We start from the raw sequence: 23,080 nt of genomic DNA, 5'->3' as shown, positions 1-23,080 counted from the left end.
AATAAAACATAAGGAATTGCCACTTTTCATATATTGAAAAATATGTGACAATATATTTACTAATATATCATAATGTATTTCATTTTATTTTCAGTAATACACTTCATAATATATAGATGTACATGTGATAAAATATGGTACTGCATGTGTATAAAAACATTGCAGATATATTTACTCATGCAGTATAAACACACATAAATAGAGAAATATATAATGTAACATTTTGTATATTTTATAATCATATATATTATATATGTTTATTTTGGCTAGTTACCAATTGTTAGTGATGTTACGTTCTGTGCCGAGGCTTTGGAGCGTGTATCAGAAAATCTTAATGTCTTTTATCTTCAGTTGATTTCATCTAAGGCTGTGGCTGGAAGTCAGTTGCCGTTCATATGTTTCTCTTTCCTTCTGTGATTCTGCTTGTTAACAGCAGGTGTTCATCATTAATGCTCAATTATAACTTGATAACGAATCACTGAATTATCTCATTAATTCTGATTCAGAGTTACTTTAACACTCTTTAGAGTGGAACCATTTTTTTTTTCTGAGCAGAAAGCAAACAGGATTACCAGCTTCACTTATTACTAACCTGGTCACGCCTTAATTTCGCAATATCTAGTATTGCATTAATATTGCATAAGTATTACTAATATATAGCATTAGTACTAGTTTAAATCTTTTTTTTTTTTTTTTTTTGGCCCATTTTACCTGTAAAAGAAAACCTGCTTAATAATTATGCACACCTAAATATAAGGCGTTTTTCACTTCCAGTCTTTCTTAAAAATTATACATCACTAATAAATGATAAAATACAAAATGAATAGTAGTTATTAAGACATTTAGTTTTAAAAAAGCATATAAATGTTGATCCTACAAGAAAAAAGGAATGTTAGTTATGATTAATAAAAAAAATAAAAAAATTCACAGGTTTCATCTCTTCATGTTTGAACTTGAAGTTTTCTGACTGAAAAAAAAAAAAAAAAAAAAATCTAAACTTGTTTTGGTTTTCATTGCTGTGCCAGCTTAAAAATAGGTTTCCGACCCCAGATGTAAATGATTGAGCTGAAACAGAGTCCCACGTAGAATTCAAAGTCACAGTAGATCTGAGGGAGCACAGGCCACAGCAGCACAAAGCAGAACAAACTGCATATCCTCCACAAAAACATCTTAGGGAGGATGCTGAAATATACATACAAACACACACAATATCTGACTTGTGAATGCTGAGTATAAAGTGATTTTCTCAATATGAGGTGTAAACAAAATCATTAGTGTTTTATGATATTTTCTGGTGACCTGATTACAAGTGGTCTGCAACAACAACATCTAAACATTCAAAACATTTGTGATCGAATCACACAACCACTTGTAACCACATTACCAAACACAGTACGTCAATGTAATGTCAGGAAGACGTTGGACTCCAACTAATCCAACGTCAGTCAGACGTCATATTTTGGTTGAAAATGAAAGTCGGGTTTGACGTCTAAACCCAACGTTTGTTTGACGTCAAGCTCCAATGTCAGACAGATGTTGAATTTTGGTTGGAATAAGCACCACAATTTGTCTTGTAGTTCTTTCCATAACTAACACAGTTACAGCAGCAAGAGATAAACAAATGTTAAACAGTCAAGAGTCGAGCTGGACAACTGAAGCAACACTGATCACGAAACGAAACATCTTCAACAAAACATTAACATCTAAACCTCTGTTAATTCTCAATAAGAACTTCTGTAGACATCTGACAGAAATAAAGTAAATCTGGTTAGTAATAAGTGAAGCTGGTAATAAGTGTACTCTCATATATTTCACCTTTTTAGAAAAAAAAAAAAAAAAAAAAAAAAAAGTGTGTTTATTCCAACCAAAACTCAAATCCTGTCCAACGCTTGAGCTTGACGTCAAACAAACACTGGAATTAAACATCACCCCGACTTTCATTCGTCTAACCAACGTTGGAGTTTACATCCTGTGCCTGCTAGGATTTTATGTACTGTACAGTATGTACTGTATTCTATATATGGTAAATGTATGTGTGTACCTCATCTGTCTTCTTTTCCATAGTATCCAGATAAAAAAGAACTCCAATATTGTCATTAACATGGCATTAACAATGACAATCCATGACATCCAGTAATGAACGCTCAGCCATTGCCACGCAAAGTTAATCAGTAGCAGGTAGGGCAACAGACAGACCTTCACCCGAAACTCCATCCACTGATGCTGGCTTGGCTCCTGCTACATAGACACAATGTACAATGTACACTTTGTTTTCTTATATTTCAACTTTTGTATGTTAACAATGGGGAGAGTTCTCAGACACAAACCAGCATGTTGTCGGGCAGGACATCCTGCACTGCGGTGGTTGTGTGTGCAGGGCAGCAGGTGTGTATGAAGGGTAGAAAGGTGTCTTGATAATCAAACAGGTACAAGTAGAGAAAAGTGAGACGTGGAAATTCTCTCAGACCAAACTGGAGAAACAGGGATTTTCCAAGATTTGTAGCCTTGGGTAGAAAAGAGAATTATTCACAGACATGAGAGAAATACTACGGCGACGCATTGCTGCCACAAACATATTATTTTTCCACTCAATTATGTCGTATAACGAGATATGTCGTTAAAATGACATATTTTCTCGTAATAACGAGATCTTATGTCGTTTTAACGACATCTTTTCTCGTAATAACGAGATATGTCGTTAAAACAACATCTTTTTCTCGTAATAACAAGATGCTATGTCGTTAAAACGACATATTTTCTTAGCCTTATGAGGACATGTTTAGTCATGTACAAAATATTCCTTTATCCACATAAAATTTATATAGACTATCATGCCTTTATCATACTTCTACGTTCAAAAAGCTTAAGCAAATAGTAGCAGCCCCCAATCAGAGGCGAACCTACACTGAATGGGGGCCCCAGGCAAAAATAATCAATGAGGCCCTTTTTTAAAATATATTTTATATAGGCCCATAAGTTTTTTTTTTATATAATATATTGATTTATTTATATTTGTTAATAGGCTATATCTTCATTACCTAGAGATATAATTAAAGGGACACTTCACCCATTTGCATTAAGCTTTGCATTGTTAGAAACCCAGTCATACTATTGAATGGTCGTGCAACACTCTCTCATTTTCCCCTGAGACGGGAGAAATCTGTTATTTACCTCTTACACTTCCTCCTACAATGACGCAAAAATCGTCATTTTGCGTCATTGTAGGAGGAAGTGTTAGAGGGGGGGATTTCTGTTAAGACTACAGACACTAGTTTCTCATCTTTCCCAGGGTGGGGCGCGCTCACGCTACAGACCTATTACAGATCAGTGGGTGGGACTTTACTCTCTGAAACTGAAAGCAATATCCTCCATCTTGTTTGAAGCTAAGCTAACAGGCGCTGTGGAGACAGATGTACAGTTATGACAATAGCGGAGGAGAGTGCTCAATATGATATAGAAGAAGAGGATTTCGGAAGTCTGATGCTTGAATCAGGTGTTTGTGGCTACCTTTACAAGCCGCATTATAGCGAAGAGCAGCCGAGGCAGAAGACCTGCCTGCCGCGGACGAGGAGCCCGGACTGGCTCGAGTTAGGGCGGACTGGTGGCGCCGGTGATCTCACTATGCAGCTACGAACCGCTACGAACACAGAGATAGAGTCCGTCTGCGGCAAAGAATTTCAACGATGACAATTTCTCCTGGACGAAATCTCTGAATCAGACGAGGACACGGACGTTTGTGTTGAGAACTATCCTAGTTTCGCACCGCATATGTTCTGACTGAACATCCAGGTACCATGCAATAATTCACCTTTTCGAAAGAAATACAAACGAGGAGTAATGCACTATATGAGTTCGCCAACTAACTAGACATTTTGTGTGAATGTGAAATGAATTTCAAGCTCTGGTAGTAGCTAGCCTTGTAGACGGAAGAGTGATTTCTCTTATAGGCAGATATGCGCTTTCTGGATTAGTGGGAGTGGCTTGCGGAGCTGTGCAATGTGGTGCATTGTGGGAGTTGTTGTCTTTCATACAAATGCGTTCTGAAGTTATTTTTTGTCTTTTCTCGGTCACGAAGGCACCAAATTCAAAAATTATTTTACATTTCGACTACATATATGACCCACTTTAAATAAAAAACAATGTTCAAATGGGTGAAATGACCCTTTAAACAAAAAGTAGTCAAAACACATCTAACAGAACATAGCCTAAGTTGTTTATTTTTTACAACATTGTGTTCTTATTATTTTTTTCAATTACCGAAATGTCAATCTTCGTCTTTATAACAGAAGATACAATACAATACAAAAATCTTCAAGATACAGCCTACAATCATCACATGGATTGTCACCTTATAAACCTTATTGTGGTGGAATAAGCAATGCTACTGTATATAGAAATATATGGTTAGCATCTTAATTTAAACTTTATTTTATTAGTTCATTTTTCTAAATCAGTGTAGGCTGCAAACATATCTTCATACATCTCCGCTGTAAAGTAGATGCGCCTTAGAAATGCACCTTTCATACGGACAGGATTACATAATCAGATGGTACTGTATTTGCTGTTGATTAGATTTTTTTCGTTGGTACATTTCAAGCTTTATATAGATATATTTCTCATGTCTGTGAGGCTAGTCTATACGCTGTTTTTCAGTTCATTTCTGAGACGCACTCCAATTCACAGAGATCATGAAAGCGCGTCCTGTTCGTTTTCTTTTCTTTTACAAAAGCACAACGTTTTCTTATTGTTGTGAGTTTACACAAATAAAAGTAGTTGCGACTGATGTATTATTCTTTTCTTTATGACCAGAAATGATGGAGTATTTTAAGTTGTTTCCACTGTTGATAGGAAAATGCGAGTGATGGCACCGGCGCCTCCATGTCATGCAGTGCGTGCTCCACACTCCGCACAAACACTTGGATATGCGCTTAATAATAGCGAACATTTATCTAGGTTAACGTTAGAGCGAGCGGCCATGCCAGATGGATAATCCTCTTCATGTTTAACACATCAAATTATGTTGCATTTTCTTGCGCCAGTTTGAAAAGGGCAGCTGAAACACAACACTTAGCCTATAGATAAACACCCAACGCTGGTGTTTTTCTTTAAATAAATTTGTTTAGGCTTTAAAATAAATGTTGTTTGTGGCACAATAATTTGTTTATTTTATTGGCTACTTATATTTTTAATTTTTGTTTTGCATTGAATGCCATTTGACGGATTTGTTGTGCACTGCAATGCCATTCTCCCATAGAAAGCCACGTTAAGAGTTTCATAATAAAGGGTTTCTATATATGGGAGGAAAACGCTTAACGTGTAATTAAATGCATTGCATTCATATTCTGGGCTCATCTGCTTTTCTGTAGGACATTATGGTTTATTAATAAGGTGTGAACAGAATTTGATCTTTAACATGAATGTCCATTGGGGGCTGCTATTGCATCAGCTTTTTGAACGTAGAAGTATGATAAAGACATGATACATTTTATATACATTTTATGTGGATAAAGGCATATTTTGTACATGACTACACATGTCCTTATAAGGCCTAGAACATTTGTCGTTTTAACGACATAACATCTCGTTATTATGAGAAAATTATTTTGTTTTAACAACATAAGATATCATTATTACGAGAAAATATGTCGTTTTAACGTCGTTATTACGACATAACTGAGTGGAAAAATAATATGTATGTGGCAGCAATGCGTCACCGTAAAATACAAGTGTTGTTATCCATGAAAAGAAAAGACAGTAAAAATACTTAACCAACTCAGAAATGAAAATTAGAGTTTGTAATGGAACAGAAATAAAACAGCAACTAAAGACTGCATGCACTACAAAAACTATGAAAACTAAATAAAATAAAAAATGTGTTTATGTTTTTGGGAATGTGAATCGACCCCCTCATTCCAACACTAAATATAGTTGTTATTATGGTTGAGGTCTCTTTAAAATTTTGTTTGGGGTACCAAACTTAAAATAACAGGATGAATATCAATAAAGACTTTTGGAACACTTTTAAGCCTTTATGTATAATGCATTATAAAAGTATTTTAATGCATTAATTATGCCTTGTAATGCACCTTATAATGCATTGTGTGGTCCCATGAATAGTTGTAACCAGTAGCCACAATTATAATACATTATAATACACCTTTAGAAAGTCTAATGCATTTAAAGACGACAAACAGTTTTGATCTGAAATGCCTAAAGGGAACAGAGGTGCTGATATTGATCAAGGCCTCTAGGCCAAGATTTGTGTACATCGGGTGTCTGCTAATTGTCACACCTTTAGTATGGTGGGGGATGCTATAATCTGCTGATTGGTCAGTATTAAATATCTCAAATTTGTTGTTGTTTTTGACACATGTTCAAGGAAGGGATAAAATAAGATTGTAACTTCTGCATCTACACTGTAAAATGTGAAAATGTGCAGTTGTTGCTTTAAGGAGGTATATCTACCTGATTCTACCTATACATTTTTATTTTGTTGTTGTAACCTAATCCAATCAGTTTGGTGTGACATAAAACAAGGGAATGCTGTTTTAACTTAATTGAGTTACATTGACCCAACATGCAATTTCCACTAAAGTTCAGGATGGACACATTCGACACATGCACACCTGCTCCTTGCTGATCGGCAAATTTTACTTAAAAAAGAAATTGTGATTTGGGGTTATTAAACATTATATTGCATCAAAGTGAAAATCACAATTGACAGCACTACTCTTCACCACAATGGTAACCACACTCAATTCAGACCACATTCAATAATAGAAACTCCTAAATGTTCAACTTAACTGAACATTAAATATTAACATAAACTACCAACATCTTTCCCTTTACTGTAAAACACATAACATAACAATTAATCCCTAAATTTACTCTCCTAATGTAGTCCCTTGCAAAGCATGCTGGGAACTACAGATCCACTGTCCAGGGCTGCATTTCTTAAAAGCATCGTGACCATGTCAAAGGCTCTATGATCTACTTGCCTTACAATGCTTTTGAGAAATGCAGTGGATCTGTAGTTCCCAACATGTTTTGCAATGGCCAGTATGCTAGAGCTACAGGGAGCTTGAAAGGGAGTCTGAAATCAATATCCGTTGATGCCTTTACCCGTGTCCCCCTAGCTCCACGGGCCACCCATGATCGAGCTGAGACATACTAAGTATCTGTGAGTATAAAGGGGGTACATACCAATCCTTGGTGGATTATGGTTGCACTAAACCCTGATTCATCAACGCTTGGTTTAACCTGGTACAATACATTTTTGGGAATGTTCGCTGGTGGTATGCAACATGCTGTGAATGTCAGCTGGTAAATCCTTGGGAGGGACATTTTATCAGTAAAAATGAACAATGCTCTATGCATTCAGTCAACTGAAGCAGGAGAATGTGCACCAGGCTCAAGAACGTCAGAGCCGGCTGTGGTAATTTGAACAGGCAGACAAAGTCGAGCTCTAAATTACTCACCAAGTGGCAAGTCACACGGCGAGTTGGGGAACTCAACTATGAGATTAAGTTAACAAATAGAGGTGTGTAAAATTAATGAGTTGCTAGAAATAACAACTCTTTACTGTTTATTTGCAGTCTTTTAGTGATTATTTAGAATTCTCATTCAAAACTTTGATTTGACTAGGCTCTCTGCAAAATGAAACAGACAATTTATCAGAAAAACACAACACACACCTTGTACTCCCAGAGATTCTGTGGCAGTTTAACTTTGAGCTCTTTGATTTTCTGGATTTCATCCAGTATGATTTGTCTGTGTGATGGATTCTCAACCCTGAATGGAGCAGCAGACAGTTCTTCATCTCTGAGACGAGCCAGCAAACTGACAAACACACAAAGAGGAATAGTGATAAATGCACATTGACTGCTGTAACAGTGTGTACATCAAGCATCAGACAGCCTTTAGCTTTGATTATGGCATGTATTAGTAGTGGTAATTTTTCGACAACAGCATAGCCGTACTTAAGGGTTTTAGAAATATAGAGGTCCGCATACGCCTCCTGGAAAATTTTTGATTATCCTGATCTACAAATTTAAAGGTCCCATATTGTACACCTTTCTGAAGATTTATTTTAGCTTGTGATGTCCTCAAGAATATATATTTGCGGTATAAGTACCAAAAACCATCCCAATATATTTTTATAGCTTCTTTCTCAGGAGCTCTGCTAAGAACAGGTTGATTTTGTAGCCTGCTGTGGCTTGGTGATGCTCACAAGTAAGGTGAATAAAACACCTGTAATATGGACATTGCTGAGGGAACTGTTATCCGGCCTTATATGTTCGAGCCGGACGACGGGAGACAAACAACCACCTCCTTACTTTCGGCGTTATTGTAAGAGTATTTTAATTACCACTACATCAATGCTGCATGCAGATTTAACATTAACACTAATTTAAACTGTCTGTAAACAAACTCAGACTTTTTTTGGTCAAATTCGATTTAAATCGAAACACTTAACCACTTTATAATATGTAACGTTAGCAGACAGACACCGAATGCAGTAAGCTATGTAACTATTGCTTCCCTACTGTTACAGTAAGTTGACGTGCAACAATTTATTTTACAATGTTACTTTTTTCTGTAAAAGGTGTACTTGTGGTAAATGTGCAAAGATGCCCACAGAACGCGAGAACATATGCTGCAATTGACGCCCAAGGTAAACTTGTAAAACTATGAACCATAGGGACTGCAGCATCTTTGAGGAGTAGCTTCTTTAAAAACCGGCATTGAGCTGTTCCTGATTGATGAAGCAGTCACTTGTGAAATATGCAGAACAGACGGTTAAGGTCGAACTAAATTGCTGTGTCGTTTCTGAATAAATAAACATTAGCCACTGGTCTCTTATATTAATATTGTTCGGAAGCCTGTGCAATGATGTAGTTTCGTGACGCTGGGCATCGCTCGGGGTGAGACTGAAGGCGGTCACTGAGTAGTTCTGACATCACATTATACGGAAGTAACAGCGGCTTGTGAAAAGGCACAGCCACTTAATGCAGGCTGTGTGAATTTGTCTGTGGATCGACTGTTTTGAAACGTATATGGTAATTTCATAGCCCCTAGACATCTATTATCATGAAAAAAGCCAGGAAATTTCAGTTTTGACAATATGGGATCTTTAAGACATCTGGAGGGCAAGATTGAATAACAATATCTTTAAAACATCTTTATTTTTTAAATAAATATCTGTAAGGGTCTGTCTTTTTTATAATAAAAAAAGAAAGTAAACACAATGGTCAATAAAAAAAATTGAGCATTTGGCCTTGGAACACCAGATCTTGAATAGGTAAATGATAACAGAGTTTTCAGTTTTTTGAGAGTAGACCAGCTATAGAATTTTAATGTTTTATTTATTGATTGATTTATTCTTATTGTAAAGTAATGCATTATATCTATTTGCAAATACTTTTATTTTAATAGGTTTTAATTTGATTTAAATGTCTGTCCTATAACCTATAAACACACGTCAAAGCTACACATTTTATCATGTTTTTGTAAACTCAGTATGAGTTCAACGAATCAGACCACTACATGATGATAATGTCATCATCAATACATAACCAACCTCACCTGATTGAAATTTTTCTCTGATTTTGTTGCCATAACCAATGCTTTTCATGAACAAAATTACAGCAACCAGAGATAAACTAATGTTAAAAAGTCATGGGTCAAGAGCCCAACTAAAGCAGTCACTGATCACCATCATGGTAACTTCAAATGAAACAATAAATCATTAATATCTAAACCTCTGTTAAACATTGTTAAACATCTTTTCTCAAACAGAACTGTAGACGTGTGACAGAAATAAAGTCAGTCTGGTTAGTAATAAGTGAAGCTGGTAATGCTGTTTGTGGAGTTGTTTAATCCTCCTCTGCTGAGATCTTCACAGGTTTAATGTCTTCTTTTCTCTTCAGTTGATTTCATCTAAGGCTGTGGCTGGAAGTCAGTTGTAGTTCTTGTGTTTCTGCTCATCTCTTCTCTTTTTTCTGTTCTTGTTGTTTCTCTAAATTGACATTCCCAGAATTCCCTGCATGACACTTCACATTTAATGTTATTTAATTTAAATAATTATGTTTCTTCTTAGTTTTTGTTATCATTTATGTACATTTGAGGTTTATATTACATCATATATTGTTGATTGAATGTTTTATGGCATTATTTGGAGTCATGTGTGTTACCATGATGTTTTTTTTTTTTTTTTGCATTTGTGTGTATGTACGGAAGCCCTGAACCGCAAGGTGACAAAAAAAATAAAGAAAACTTATCTCGTTATTTCGACTTAATAAGTCGTTATTTCGACATAATATCTCGTTATTTCGACATAATATCTCGTTATTTCGACTTAATAAGTCGTTATTTCGACATAATAAGTCGTTATTTCGACATAATAAGTCGTTATTTCGACATAAATATCTCGTTATTACGACATAATAAGTCGTTATTTCGACATAATATCTCGTTATTTCGACATAAATATCTCGTTATTTCGACATAATAAGGGGACATTCTAATATGCATTAAGCTACATTTAGCGTTCTTATAATGAGTTTCTATGGGAGGAAAATGCTTAACGTCAAATTAAACGCTTTGCGTTCATATTCTGGACTTATCTGATTTTTGTAGTAGCCTATAGCCTACTTTATTATGATTTTAGTATCATATTGATTAATAAATGCACGCACAATTATCCGTGAACTTGATAAATGTTGCAGATATGTTTTAGGCTACTATCCACAAACAAATTGCTTTCAATTATGTGTGCAAAATTCAGAATTCAACGAATGCAGTGCAACAACAACAATAATAGTTAAATTAATATTAGTATTATTATTAATAATAATAATAATAAATAAGGTCGCAGTAGTGCTAGGCTAAGGCAGTGCAAGCCAAGTCAAGTAAAACAAGAGTTTCTTTGCGTTCATAGTCTGGACTTATCTGATTTTTTTGTAGTATACTTTATTATGATTTTAGTATCATATTGATTAAGAAATGCACGCACAATTATCCTTGAACTTGATAAATGTTGCAGATATTTTAGGCTACTCATAAACAAATTGCTTTCAAATGTGCAAAATTCAGAATTCAACGAATGTGCAGCGATTTGTACAAATAGAGACATTTTTGTGTATAAAAGACATTTTTGTTTTATTTTGTATTAATTTGCGCGTCCATTTATTGACGTCTGAGTCGATCTCATTTGAGTGTATTCGGCAATTTGCTTAACGTGGAATTAAACGCGTATATTCTGAGCTCATCAGCAATGGCGCCACCAGGGGGTGGCCAGGGGTGGCCGTGGCCACCCTTGGTCGACTCCTGGCCACCCCACTGGCCACCCCGCTGGCCAGTATAAATTTTAGTAGCATCAGTTATACATTTCATCCCTAATGCACAGCCAGGCAGGCAAGCCGCTCTAGACCTTCGATCGCACACAGTAACCAGTACTCCCCCGCCCATAGACTGTAAAAAAATAGCCCCCGCCCCTCCGTCAATGCCGCTGTTGCGCGCTCAGACAGTAACAGCTCAGCGCGTGCCCGTCGGTCAACAATTTCAAAAGTCATTCCATAGCTTAATGTGAGGGACAGAAGTCTATTTACATCATTAAAGTTTATGGAAACTCGTTTTCCCTCCTCTGTGGCGGTCAATCATTCTCCATTCAGTATTCAAACAGCGCGCGCGCCTCTTCCGGTTGGATGCACGGTAAAACTCTCCAATATGATATATTCACATTGTAATGCATTATCTGTAGATAAAAGGTTGTGGATTTGCATAAAATGTCTTTATTTAGTTGGAGTTTGTTGCTGTTTTTAAACGACTCACTACCGTGTGCTTGATCACACCACAAGGACTATGAATCGGCATCAAACGCACAATAACTGGAATTTAAAACTGTGAAACAAATGATCAATAAACTGTTGGACAGATAGACACTAGGATTTGTTTGCTCGACATTTCTTTGCTTTGTGCCGTGAACTTTTAAATGCTCACTTGTTCAGCGCAGCGCTTCACACTGTAACTCCATGTTGCTTTGAGCTCATCATTCTGCACCCGCGATGCGCATACGCGCTTTGTGCGCTCTGTTTTGAAGCGTTTCATATTATATTATCATGGTTTTGCGCACTGAAAGATTATTAAAAGCCTATATTTTTTTATACATAGCCTGCTCAATACATTTAAAATAAGCATAATTTAATTGTATATTATTTCTTTGTAGTGTAGGCTATATAAATACACTTCTGAATTCTTGACATTAATATATAAATATAATATATTTGTATCTGCCAGTATCTGCTTTTCCCCAGTAACTGTTTTGTTTGCAATAAATGTACACCTTATGCCAAATATAATTGCAAAATAAAACAGAATTGTTGTGCAACTCAAAATGTTAACTGTACTGTTATTAGTCTATGCACATTATATCATTAGTAACATTAAATATAACACAATAAACCATCATATAGTATAGCAGTAGGAGTTTCCTTAAGTCTTTCTGATAGTTTTCTACAGGCCGGTTTACTACAACAGTAGAAAAATATTCTGAAATTATGGTTTATAGTTTTGGTGTGCCACCCCAAGATTTTAAGTGGCCCCATCTGGCCACCCCTATGAAAAATTTCTGGAGGCGCCACTGCTCATCAGATTTTGTTGTGCATATACTTTATTAGTATGATTATTTACTGTGTTTGGTCTGTTAGTAAATATGTTAAGATTTGTATTCATTTCGATATGCCACTAGAGGGCAGAATAAGACCGGGAATTATAGAATGCATTGTAGTTATGTTGACCTACTGTTTTCATAACACTGGATATTCTACTAATTTATACTTTTCTAAAACGTTGCATATTAATGGCAATTAACTTTTACACTAATAATAATAAAAATGATAACAGCCGCAGTAGTGGTATAAGGCAGTGCAAGCCAAGTCAAGTAAAACATAGTTTCTGATCTGGCCAATAATGACCAAGCATGAAGCAAAATAGGCTATCTGCGATTGAGTTGTGTAAAGTTAACAAATAAACCAAATCTAGATAAGCTGGCTGAAAGAGCAATACTGACAACAAAACTAGCACAAAACTATGTGTAATTGCCAAATGTTAAACAGTTTGAGAATTCATGAGTAGGCCTACGGTTTATAAACTGAGCGGACGGGATGGGTACTTTTCAATCAACATCTCTACTACATTCATAATCTGGACACCTGTTGGGTACGCACTGCGCAGTGTAACGAAATATTGTCTCTGCTAGTGTCTCAAGGACACTTCTCTTCACTTCAAAATCTTTTGTTTATTTGTGATAATCTTAGCACTTTATTATTATTGTCTAACCTGTATTATGACTGATATTTGACGAATTGCCTTGTTCCCTTTTTTGTAAGTTTTGGACAAAAGCGTCATCTAAATATGTAGCCTAAAATGTTATTATTAATATTTGAGTTTATAACTATAAATGAGTTAACTTAAGACAGTAATATGTTTATCATAAAATAGTTTATGAATGCTATATTTGTAAGCAAAAATTATGCAAAAAAATGTAGGCCTATTCTATCCAAAACTGTAAAAGCGTTTATAAAAATAAAGCATTGATAAATCATATTATTAAATTATATTATGACAAACATATTACTCTATTACTAAGTGAACTCATTTATAGTTATAAACTCTAATAATAATTATTATTATTATTATTATTATTATTATTATTACATTTTAGTCTACATATTTAGAAGACGCTTTTGTCCAAAACGTACAAAAAAGGATTCAAAGCAATTCGTCAAATATCATAATACAGGTTAGACAATAATAATAAAGTCCTAAGATTATAACAAATAACCACAAGATTTTGACGCCCATCATTCATATTAAATCGTCTATTCCAACATATTCCACCATTATTGTGGAGCGCACACTGCATGATAAGTCCAGAATTCCACTATTGATAGGAAGATGCAAGTGATCTCGCCGGCGCCTCCACGCCTAAAATGTAATAATTATGCATTTTTTTGCATAATTTTTGCTTACAAATATAGCATTCATAAACTATTTTATGATAAACATATTACTGTCTTAAGTTAACTCATTTATAGTTATAAACTCAAATATTAATAATAACATTTTAGGCTACATATTTAGATGACGCTTTTGTCCAAAACTTACAAAAAAAGGAACAAGGCAATTCGTCAAATATCAGTCATAATACAGGTTAGACAATAATAATAAAGTGCTAAGATTATCACAAATAAACAAAAGATTTTGAAGTGAAGAGAAGTGTCCTTGAGACACTAGCAGAGACAATATTTCGTTACACTGCGCAGTGCGTACCCAACAGGTGTCCAGATTATGAATGTAGTAGAGATGTTGATTGAAAAGTACCCATCCCGTCCGCTCAGTTTATAAACCGTAGGCCTACTCATGAATTCTCAAACTGTTTAACATTTGGCAATTACACATAGTTTTGTGCTAGTTTTGTTGTCAGTATTGCTCTTTCAGCCAGCTTATCTAGATTTGGTTTATTTGTTAACTTTACACAACTCAATCGCAGATAGCCTATTTTGCTTCATGCTTGGTCATTATTGGCCAGATCAGAAACTATGTTTTACTTGACTTGGCTTGCACTGCCTTATACCACTACTGCGGCTGTTATCATTTTTATTATTATTAGTGTAATTGCCAAAGTTAATTGCCATTAATATGCAACGTTTTAGAAAAGTATAAATTAGTAGAATATCCAGTGTTATGAAAACAGTAGGTCAACATAACTACAATGCATTCTATAATTCCCGGTCTTATTCTGCCCTCTAGTGGCATATCGAAATGAATACAAATCTTAACATATTTACTAACAGACCAAACACAGTAAATAATCATACTAATAAAGTATATGCACAACAAAATCTGATGAGCTCAGAATATACGCGTTTAATTCCACGTTAAGCAAATTGCCGAATACACTCAAATGAGATCGACTCAGACGTCAATAAATGGATGCGCAAATTAATACAAAATAAAACAAAAATGTCTTTTATACACAAAAATGTCTCTATTTGTACAAATCGCTGCACATTCGTTGAATTCTGAATTTTGCACATTTGAAAGCAATTTGTTTATGAGTAGCCTAAAATATCTGCAACATTTATCAAGTTCAAGGATAATTGTGCGTGCATTTCTTAATCAATATGATACTAAAATCATAATAAAGTATACTACAAAAAAATCAGATAAGTCCAGACTATGAATGCAAAGAAACTCTGTTTTACTTGACTTGGCTTGCACTGCCTTAGCCTAGCACTACTGCGACCTTTATTATTATTATTATTATTATTATTAATAATACTAATATTAATTTAACTATTATTGTTGTTGTTGCACTGCATTCGTTGAATTCTGAATTTTGCCACATAATTGAAAGCAATTTGTTTGTGGATAGTAGCTTAAAACATATCTGCAACATTTATCAAGTTCACGGATAATTGTGCGTGCATTTATTAATCAATATGACACTAAAATCATAATAAAGTAGGCTATAGGCTACTACAAAAATCAGATAAGTCCAGAATATGAACGCAAAGCTTTTAATTTGACGTTAAGCATTTTCCTCCCATAGAAACTCATTATAAGAACGCTAAATGTAGCTTAATGCATATTAGAATGTCCCCTTATTATGTCGAAATAACGAGATATTTATGTCGAAATAACGAGATATTATGTCGAAATAACGAGATATTATGTCGAAATAACGACTTATTATGTCGTAATAACGAGATATTATGTCGAAATAACGAGATATTATGTCGAAATAACGACTTATTATGTCGAAATAACGACTTATGTCGTAATAACGAGATATTATGTTGAAATAACGAGATATTATGTCGAAATAGCGACTTATTATGTCGTAATAACGACTTATTATGTCGTAATAACGAGATATTATGTCGAAATAAAGAGATAGTATGTCGAAATAACGACTTATTATGTCGTAATAACGAGATATTTATGTAGAAATAACGACTTATTATGTCGAAATAACGACTTATTATGTCGAAATAACGACTTATTAAGTCGAAATAACGAGATATTATGTCGAAATAACGACTTATTAAGTCGAAATAACGAGATAAGTTTTCTTTATTTTTTTTTCTCACCTTGCGGTTCAGGGCTTCCATATGTATGACACTGTGCACCTTCTTTATTTTAATATGTGCCTCAGCTTGTGGAAAACTAATGGTGGTGAACTTTGAATCATCATGTGGTTTTCTTTTTTACTGACCGTATTATTATGGTGGTTATTGGTATATTACAAAGGAATAGAGCAGATTTTAATACTTTAGTGAAATTGAATGATAATGCTAAGCGGTTAATGAAATATAAGGGATGTCCCGTAAAAACTGTATTTATTTTGTTACTACTAAAATACTGACAACCACAGCTGCCGTTTTGTTTACCGTACATTTCACTTTTTTTTTTTTAAACAGTGCAACTTACTTATGTTTCTGCTTGTGTAATTATTGCCCACCTGCCATTGATTTGTTCTCTGTGGAACACTGCACTGTACTGATTGGTCCAGGGACCCAGATGCTTCACCCACAGACCGACATCATCAGTATTCCACCTGTAGATTGGCTTCTGGACCAAGATGTCATAATCAGAATCAGTACTGATCCAGTGATACCGTAACAACAAAACCTAGAAACATTCACACAATGCTTATTATGACCTGTGCACAACCTCACCTCATCATCACTCGCTGGGCAAGTGTAAGAAAAAGAGCATCTCACCCCCACACAGATCAATGTCATAATGGCTCCAGAAAAAAAGCTGTTTTGTATAGCTTGCTGAAGGACTTCTGATACAGGTATTTGTTGGGTCAGCATCTGTCCGTACTGCTGGAACATCTGGAGAAAATAATGGAACCGCGGGTCACTCTGGACAGCCCTCCTCCGTCTGCTTATCTCAGCGGGAAACTTCTTCTCCACTGCATCCCTAGCACACACACACATAAACATATCCTAACATAAGCACACACAGAATATCAGAGGGTTCATTGCTAACAATTTATAATAACTGCATGCTATTAATCATTAGTTAAGCATTAGTAAACAGTTAATTAATCATTTATAAAGCATTAATAGACATTTACAGCTATACATGCTTTATTCTTGATCTATAAGCATATCTATAATGTGTTTAATAATTGTATTTTCATACTTTATTAATGATCAATTTATCATTTCTAAATGAAATATTGCATTATTTACAAACCAGTTCTTAAGGAGTTGTCAGTGGTTCATAAGATCACTTAGAAAGTGTAAGTAAATGATTAATAAACTATTTAAATGTACATACATCTTATTATTCAGACATATAGTAATAGTTACTTAGTGTGTTAATAAATGCTTTATTAACATGTATGTCTACTGTAAATCATTGGTTAATTCAGGTAGTTATAAAGCGTTTAGTAGTGGTCAGTTAACTATGTTTGTGAGCTCATCTAAAGTGAGGACTAGTTATGCCTTGAAAAGCTTTTACAAAGGAGATTTAAAGGCTTAGTTATCTTCTAAACAGAAATTGCGCTGTAAAATAACAGTAATCTACTGGCAGCTGTGGATGCCAGCAATGCACTGTTAATTTACAGCTCTCTACCGTTAATTAACAGCTCTCCTTTTTTACGGAAGGTAACTCATATAATTTCGGAAACCGATTGCTTCAAACAGTAAACACTTTAAAAACTAGCATTTATTCTGATAGTGCTGTGAACTTTTTTCATTTGAGTCCACTGAAAATGAATATCTCTTAATATAAAACTGCAAACACCTAATGTGTAATAGTGAATTAATTAAAAACATGACTTTAACTAAAATCTTTGCAGTTCGCATTTAGCGAGCATTAGCATACATGTGCTAAAGTACTTAACAAGGAGATTGTCAACAACAGAGTTACTGCTTTAAAAAAACAATAAAAAAACAAACAAAAAAAACAAACGGCAGTGTAACATCAGTGTATCTGTGCTCATCTTTGACTGAAGCACAGGCTCTACTCTCCAGCACAATGGTGACCCACAAAACTAATGAATTAAACTAACAGATCTCTCCTGTATCATCTTGTGCAAAAACACATAAAACAGTTCAGTTTAATATTTACTCTCCTTATCAGTTATTGACTTTGGATAACTTTTTTCTATGAACTTTCACTAATATTTCAGTGAAATTAACTTTAATTTAGTAAATCTGACTGTTTGCCAGTAAATTGCTGTTTTTTCTACAGTTTTATGCCATAATTACCGTTAAATTACGCTTCACTCTGTTTTGTTTTTTTTCATTTGACACATTTAACCCTTTTAACCCCACTGCAAAATCTGCAGTTTTAAATGAACACTTGTGTGTCCACACTACAGAGTGTAGGAGTAACACTGAAGCAGTGTTGAAGTTAATGATATAATTTAGTGATGAACACCTGATGTTAACAAGCAGAATCACTGAAGGACAGAGGAACAACAAGAACTACAACTGACTTCCAGCCACAGAAGACATTAAATCTCTAAAGATCTCATCAGAGGAGGATTAAACAACTCCAAAAATAACCAGATTGACTTTATTGACATTACCATTATGGAGATCAGTGTTTGCTTTAGTTGGGCTCTTGACCCTTGACTTTAACAATAGTTTTTCTTTGGCTGTTGTAACTGTGTGTTTTTAAACAAACAAGAAACAAATCCGAAAAAAAATAAAAAATAAATAATAAATAGATCACTTGTTGCTGATGTTTTGATTATTACGGCATCACATTATGTTTAGATAACCAATCTCATCCAATGTCTAATCACTTATCAAAATGTGTCTTTTAATATGTTTTTAATTTTATATTACTACATTGTGAAACTACAGCAAAAGATTAAGCAGTGCTGCACAATCAGTTATGAAGAATTTTTTAATTTATCATTCACTAAAAAAAAATATATATATATTATGGCTTGACACACAAAGACATCAAGAATCAGCCAGTGAATCTCAACAATGGTGAGTCAATAAAAAAAAAGATATCAAATCTGAACATCACAAAACACACTACTAAAAGTCAACACAAAACCAAATGCAAAAATAAAAGCAAAAAGTACAAATTAAAGAAAATAACCAGACAATTCAGCTGCATAATTTATTCATGCTGCAATGCATGCTGGGAGTCATGCACACATTTTTTTTTGTACTATGCTGGTACCCAACATGCATTGCAGCATGAAACTTTCTTGATTGTCACCATTGTTGAGATTCATACGCCTAATCTTGGTGTCTGTGTGTGTCTGACTTATCTAGAAATTCAAAATGTTTTGAGCATTAACTTTTTTTAAATCCCTCATATTTTCTAGTTGTCAATAATCCGGTAGATATAGATCTGTAAAATCACAGTGATACCATGATCAAAAATACAAAACACCACCTATATAAACACATTAAACAATAAATGAGATCAGTGAATCGGGTCACTGGATGATGATTGTGACCATTAACAAACTGGAGACGTTCCCGCAGTTCTTCTGGATTTAGTCTGTCTCAGTTTCTTCTGTTTCTTCATGTAATCACAGACGGACTCGATGATGGTGAGATCAGATCATACCGGCTGTTGTCAGACTCCTTGTGTATACACAAATCTCACTGGATTATGACAATTAATGGCAAAAAGAATGTTTGGAAATGTAAACTGATATTTCCTACTGACACACTACAGCAAAAGATATAAATAACTGACTTAAAACCATTTTTTTGCATTAACATGCCTAAGACTTTTGACCGGTACTGTATATCTTTATTCCTTTCCCTTTGTAGACCACACACATCCACACACCTATAACCCTGTAAAGCCTGTGCACTTCTGTGTTGTGTACAGCCAAAAATTGTCAACATATATTTTTTTATCATACCCTCATTGGGATCTGAGATTAAAATCCTAGAATCCCCCCTGAGTAGATGTCCAGTAGATAGCCATGGTTCTCTCACCTGAGGAGAATGTTGACTTTGGGAAACCCCTGCCAACTCTCTCTGCATTCTGGGCATTCGTTCCGTTTAGAAGAATGCAACCACTGCGCCACACAATGCCGACAGAAACTGTGGCCACAGTTGAGCGTAGTGGGATCTACGAGGACTTCATAACAACAGTGGCATGTGAACTCAGGTGCTGGCAGTTCATCAGTGTCCTCATCTGACTCGCTGAGGTCTGATTCTATTGTGATGCATTCATCTGTCATCTTGCCAACCTACAGAACTGAATAGAAAAGAACAGAAAACTCTTCTGAAAGTGGTTTAGGCGATAATAGTAAGACAAACAATACACCTACATCTCTCACTTAACTAATTAGTTCAGTTGTTCCAAGTCTATGAGATAACATTGTTCAGCATATATACACAACATAATCTGTGTTGTGATCTTTATACTTCCATTAAGTGTGTTCTTCTCCTTCAGTCACAGTAACAATCAACACAATAACATCACCACATTTGTTCATTGACTTAATGTTTATATAAGTATAAAATGTAATTATAAGTATATAATTATTAGTATGTTATTATTATTATCTTACTGTCAAAATCGTAGCTGATTTTCAGATCTTCCGGTCTCATCAGGTGACTGTAACTGAGATTAAACAGAAACAGAAAGTCCTCTGCTTGTGCACATGATCAAACAGAAACACGCCTAACCTGACAGAAATACTTTTGGTTTTAGTTTTCAGTTTTAAGGTGCATGATTGCCATGACAATAACTGTACATTCAACCAGCACTTAGGGTTTGATGGGATGGAGATCAGCAGATGTCAGTGAAACATCAGGACTGAAGCTCTTTTGAGGGAGGGGACTGTTTTCTAGCGTTGAATGGATGAATGTTTTTACTTATTTAGTGCATTTATGACACTACACTCAAAGCTGGACAAGTCATTTTTCTCAAAGAAAATCAAGGAAGCCTCACAAAATGTTTCAGTCACATTATATTGTAAAAATAGCAGGAGATGAGGGAGTAATAAAACTACTAATAAAACAAACTCACCTGAACCGTCCTCTCATACACTGTTAAACCTTACCAGGTTTTTTTTACAGAATAATATTGGCAACACTGTTGCCAGTAATTTACTGTTAATTGTACAGTTCTTTACTGTAATCTACAGTATGTTACTGTAAAAATGAACTAAATTAAAACTTGAGTTAATCTCACTTGCAGAAACCGACTGCCTTAAATTGATCAACTGTCATTTAAATGTATTAACTAAAATGTATAATGCATTAATAATGTGAGCAAAGTATTATTGTGAACATATTTCATTTGAGGTCACTAAAAACTATTGTACATAAAAAGATTTTATCTGGAGCAGCAACTACACAGTCACTGCCTGCTAAATAAAGCGACTTGCAGCAAATCATCAATGTTTGTAGATCTTCTCCTGGAAAGCACAGGCTCTACTCTTCAACACAATGATGACCCAAAAATTAATTTTACAGTAAACTATTGGCAACAGTGTTGCCAGTATATACCTGTTTTATAACTTACAGTTTATTACTGTTAAAATACATTCAGTGGGTGTGTCATTTCATCTTACACTGTTAACCCTTTCAACCCCACAGGAACATCCACTCTACCAGAGGTGGGTAGAGTATCCAAAAACTGTACTCAAGTAAAAGTACAAGTACTTATAGAAATATTTACTCAAAGTAAAAGTAAAAGTAATAATCTTAATAGTTACTTGAGTAAGAGTAAAAAAGTATCCAATGAAAAAACTACTCAAGTAGCGAGTAACTAGTTACCTTGGATCATATAGGCCTATACATATATATATATATATATGTATGTATATGTATGTGTCATGAACTGCTCCGAGACAAGAAGGTAGATCCAAACGCAGCTTTTATTTAAGGGGCAATCCAAAGGCGTAATCCAAAGTACAGGCAATGGGTCAAAACACAGGTAGGCAGTCCAAACAAACAAATAAACAAACAAACAAACAAACAAACAAACAAAACAGGCAGGGACCAAAGGCAAGAGAATAATCCAGGGACCAGGGCAAGATATCCAAAAACCAAGAAACATGAAACCAGGGAAAATGCTCGGAATTGCAGACTAACAGTCCAACAAGACTTCGCGGTGAGTGAATAAATGAACATGGTATAAATAGACAGACTAACAGGATGAGACAGGTGAATGCAATCAGTGAATGAGGTACAGGTGAATGTGATCAGTGATAAGTGATGATGAGTCCAGGCAGTGAGTTATGGGAACTGTAGTTTGTGAGTGAATAGGAGAGTCCTATGTGGAGTGCCCTCTGGTGGCTCTCAAGGGCACTCCAGCTGGTGATTGTTACATAGCCCCCCCTTTAAGGAGCGGATTCCAGACGCTCCTAAACTGTCCAGGAGGGAGGTGGAGCGGAGGCGGACCCGGGGGTGGGATGGAGGGCCAGGCCCGTGGAGCGGCAGAGGACCTGGATACTGCAGCAGGATGGGAGGCCAGGGCGGATCAGGCTGTGCAGATGACCAAGGTGGAGCAGGGTGTGCAGGCGACCAGGGCGGAGCAGGCTGTGCAGGTGACCAGGGCGGAGCAGGGTGTGCAGGCGACCAGGGCGGATCAGGCTGTGCAGGCGACCAGGGCGGAGCAGGCTGTGCAGGTGACCAGGGCGGAGCAGGCTGTGCAGGCGACCAGGGCGGATCAGGCTGTGCAGGTGACCAGGGTGGAGCAGGGTGTGCAGGCGACCAGGGCGGAGCAGGCTGTGCAGGTGACCAGGGCGGAGCAGGCTGTGCAGGCGACCAGGGGGGAGACAACCCTTCAGGCGGCCAGGGAGGAGACGAACCTTCAGGCGGCCAGGGCGGAGACGACCATTCAGGCGGCCAAGGAGGAGACGAACCTTCAGGCGGCCAGGGCGGAGACGACCATTCAGGCGGCCAAGGAGGAGACGAACCTTCAGGCGGCCAGGGCGGAGATGACCATTCAGGCGGCCTGGGCGGAGACTTTCCCTCGGGCAGCCACGGCGGTGAAGACCCCTCGGGCGGCCACGGCGGTGAAGACCCCTCGGGCGGCCACGGCGGTGAAGACCCCTCGG

General features: G+C 36.0%; 1 protein-coding gene across 1 annotated transcript; it reads right to left on the bottom strand.

The window, feature by feature from the left end:
• Positions 1-1,010: 1,010 nt before the first annotated feature.
• On the bottom strand, positions 1,011-20,248 carry LOC308693847 (bifunctional apoptosis regulator-like; the record flags this gene model as incomplete). Its single annotated transcript, XM_081370939.1, has 7 exons — positions 1,011-1,182; positions 2,042-2,238; positions 2,328-2,504; positions 7,695-7,839; positions 16,526-16,695; positions 16,788-16,992; positions 20,001-20,248. The coding sequence occupies 7 exons, from the start codon at positions 20,246-20,248 to the stop codon at positions 1,011-1,013; spliced, it is 1,314 nt and encodes a 437-aa protein (XP_081227065.1).
• Between the last annotated feature and the right edge of the window lie 2,832 nt (positions 20,249-23,080).

Source organism: Scardinius erythrophthalmus (assembly GCF_964197995.2).
Source record: "Scardinius erythrophthalmus genome assembly, chromosome: 7".
Lineage (NCBI taxonomy): Eukaryota > Metazoa > Chordata > Actinopteri > Cypriniformes > Leuciscidae > Scardinius > Scardinius erythrophthalmus.
This window is presented reverse-complemented; position numbering and strand designations above follow the sequence as displayed.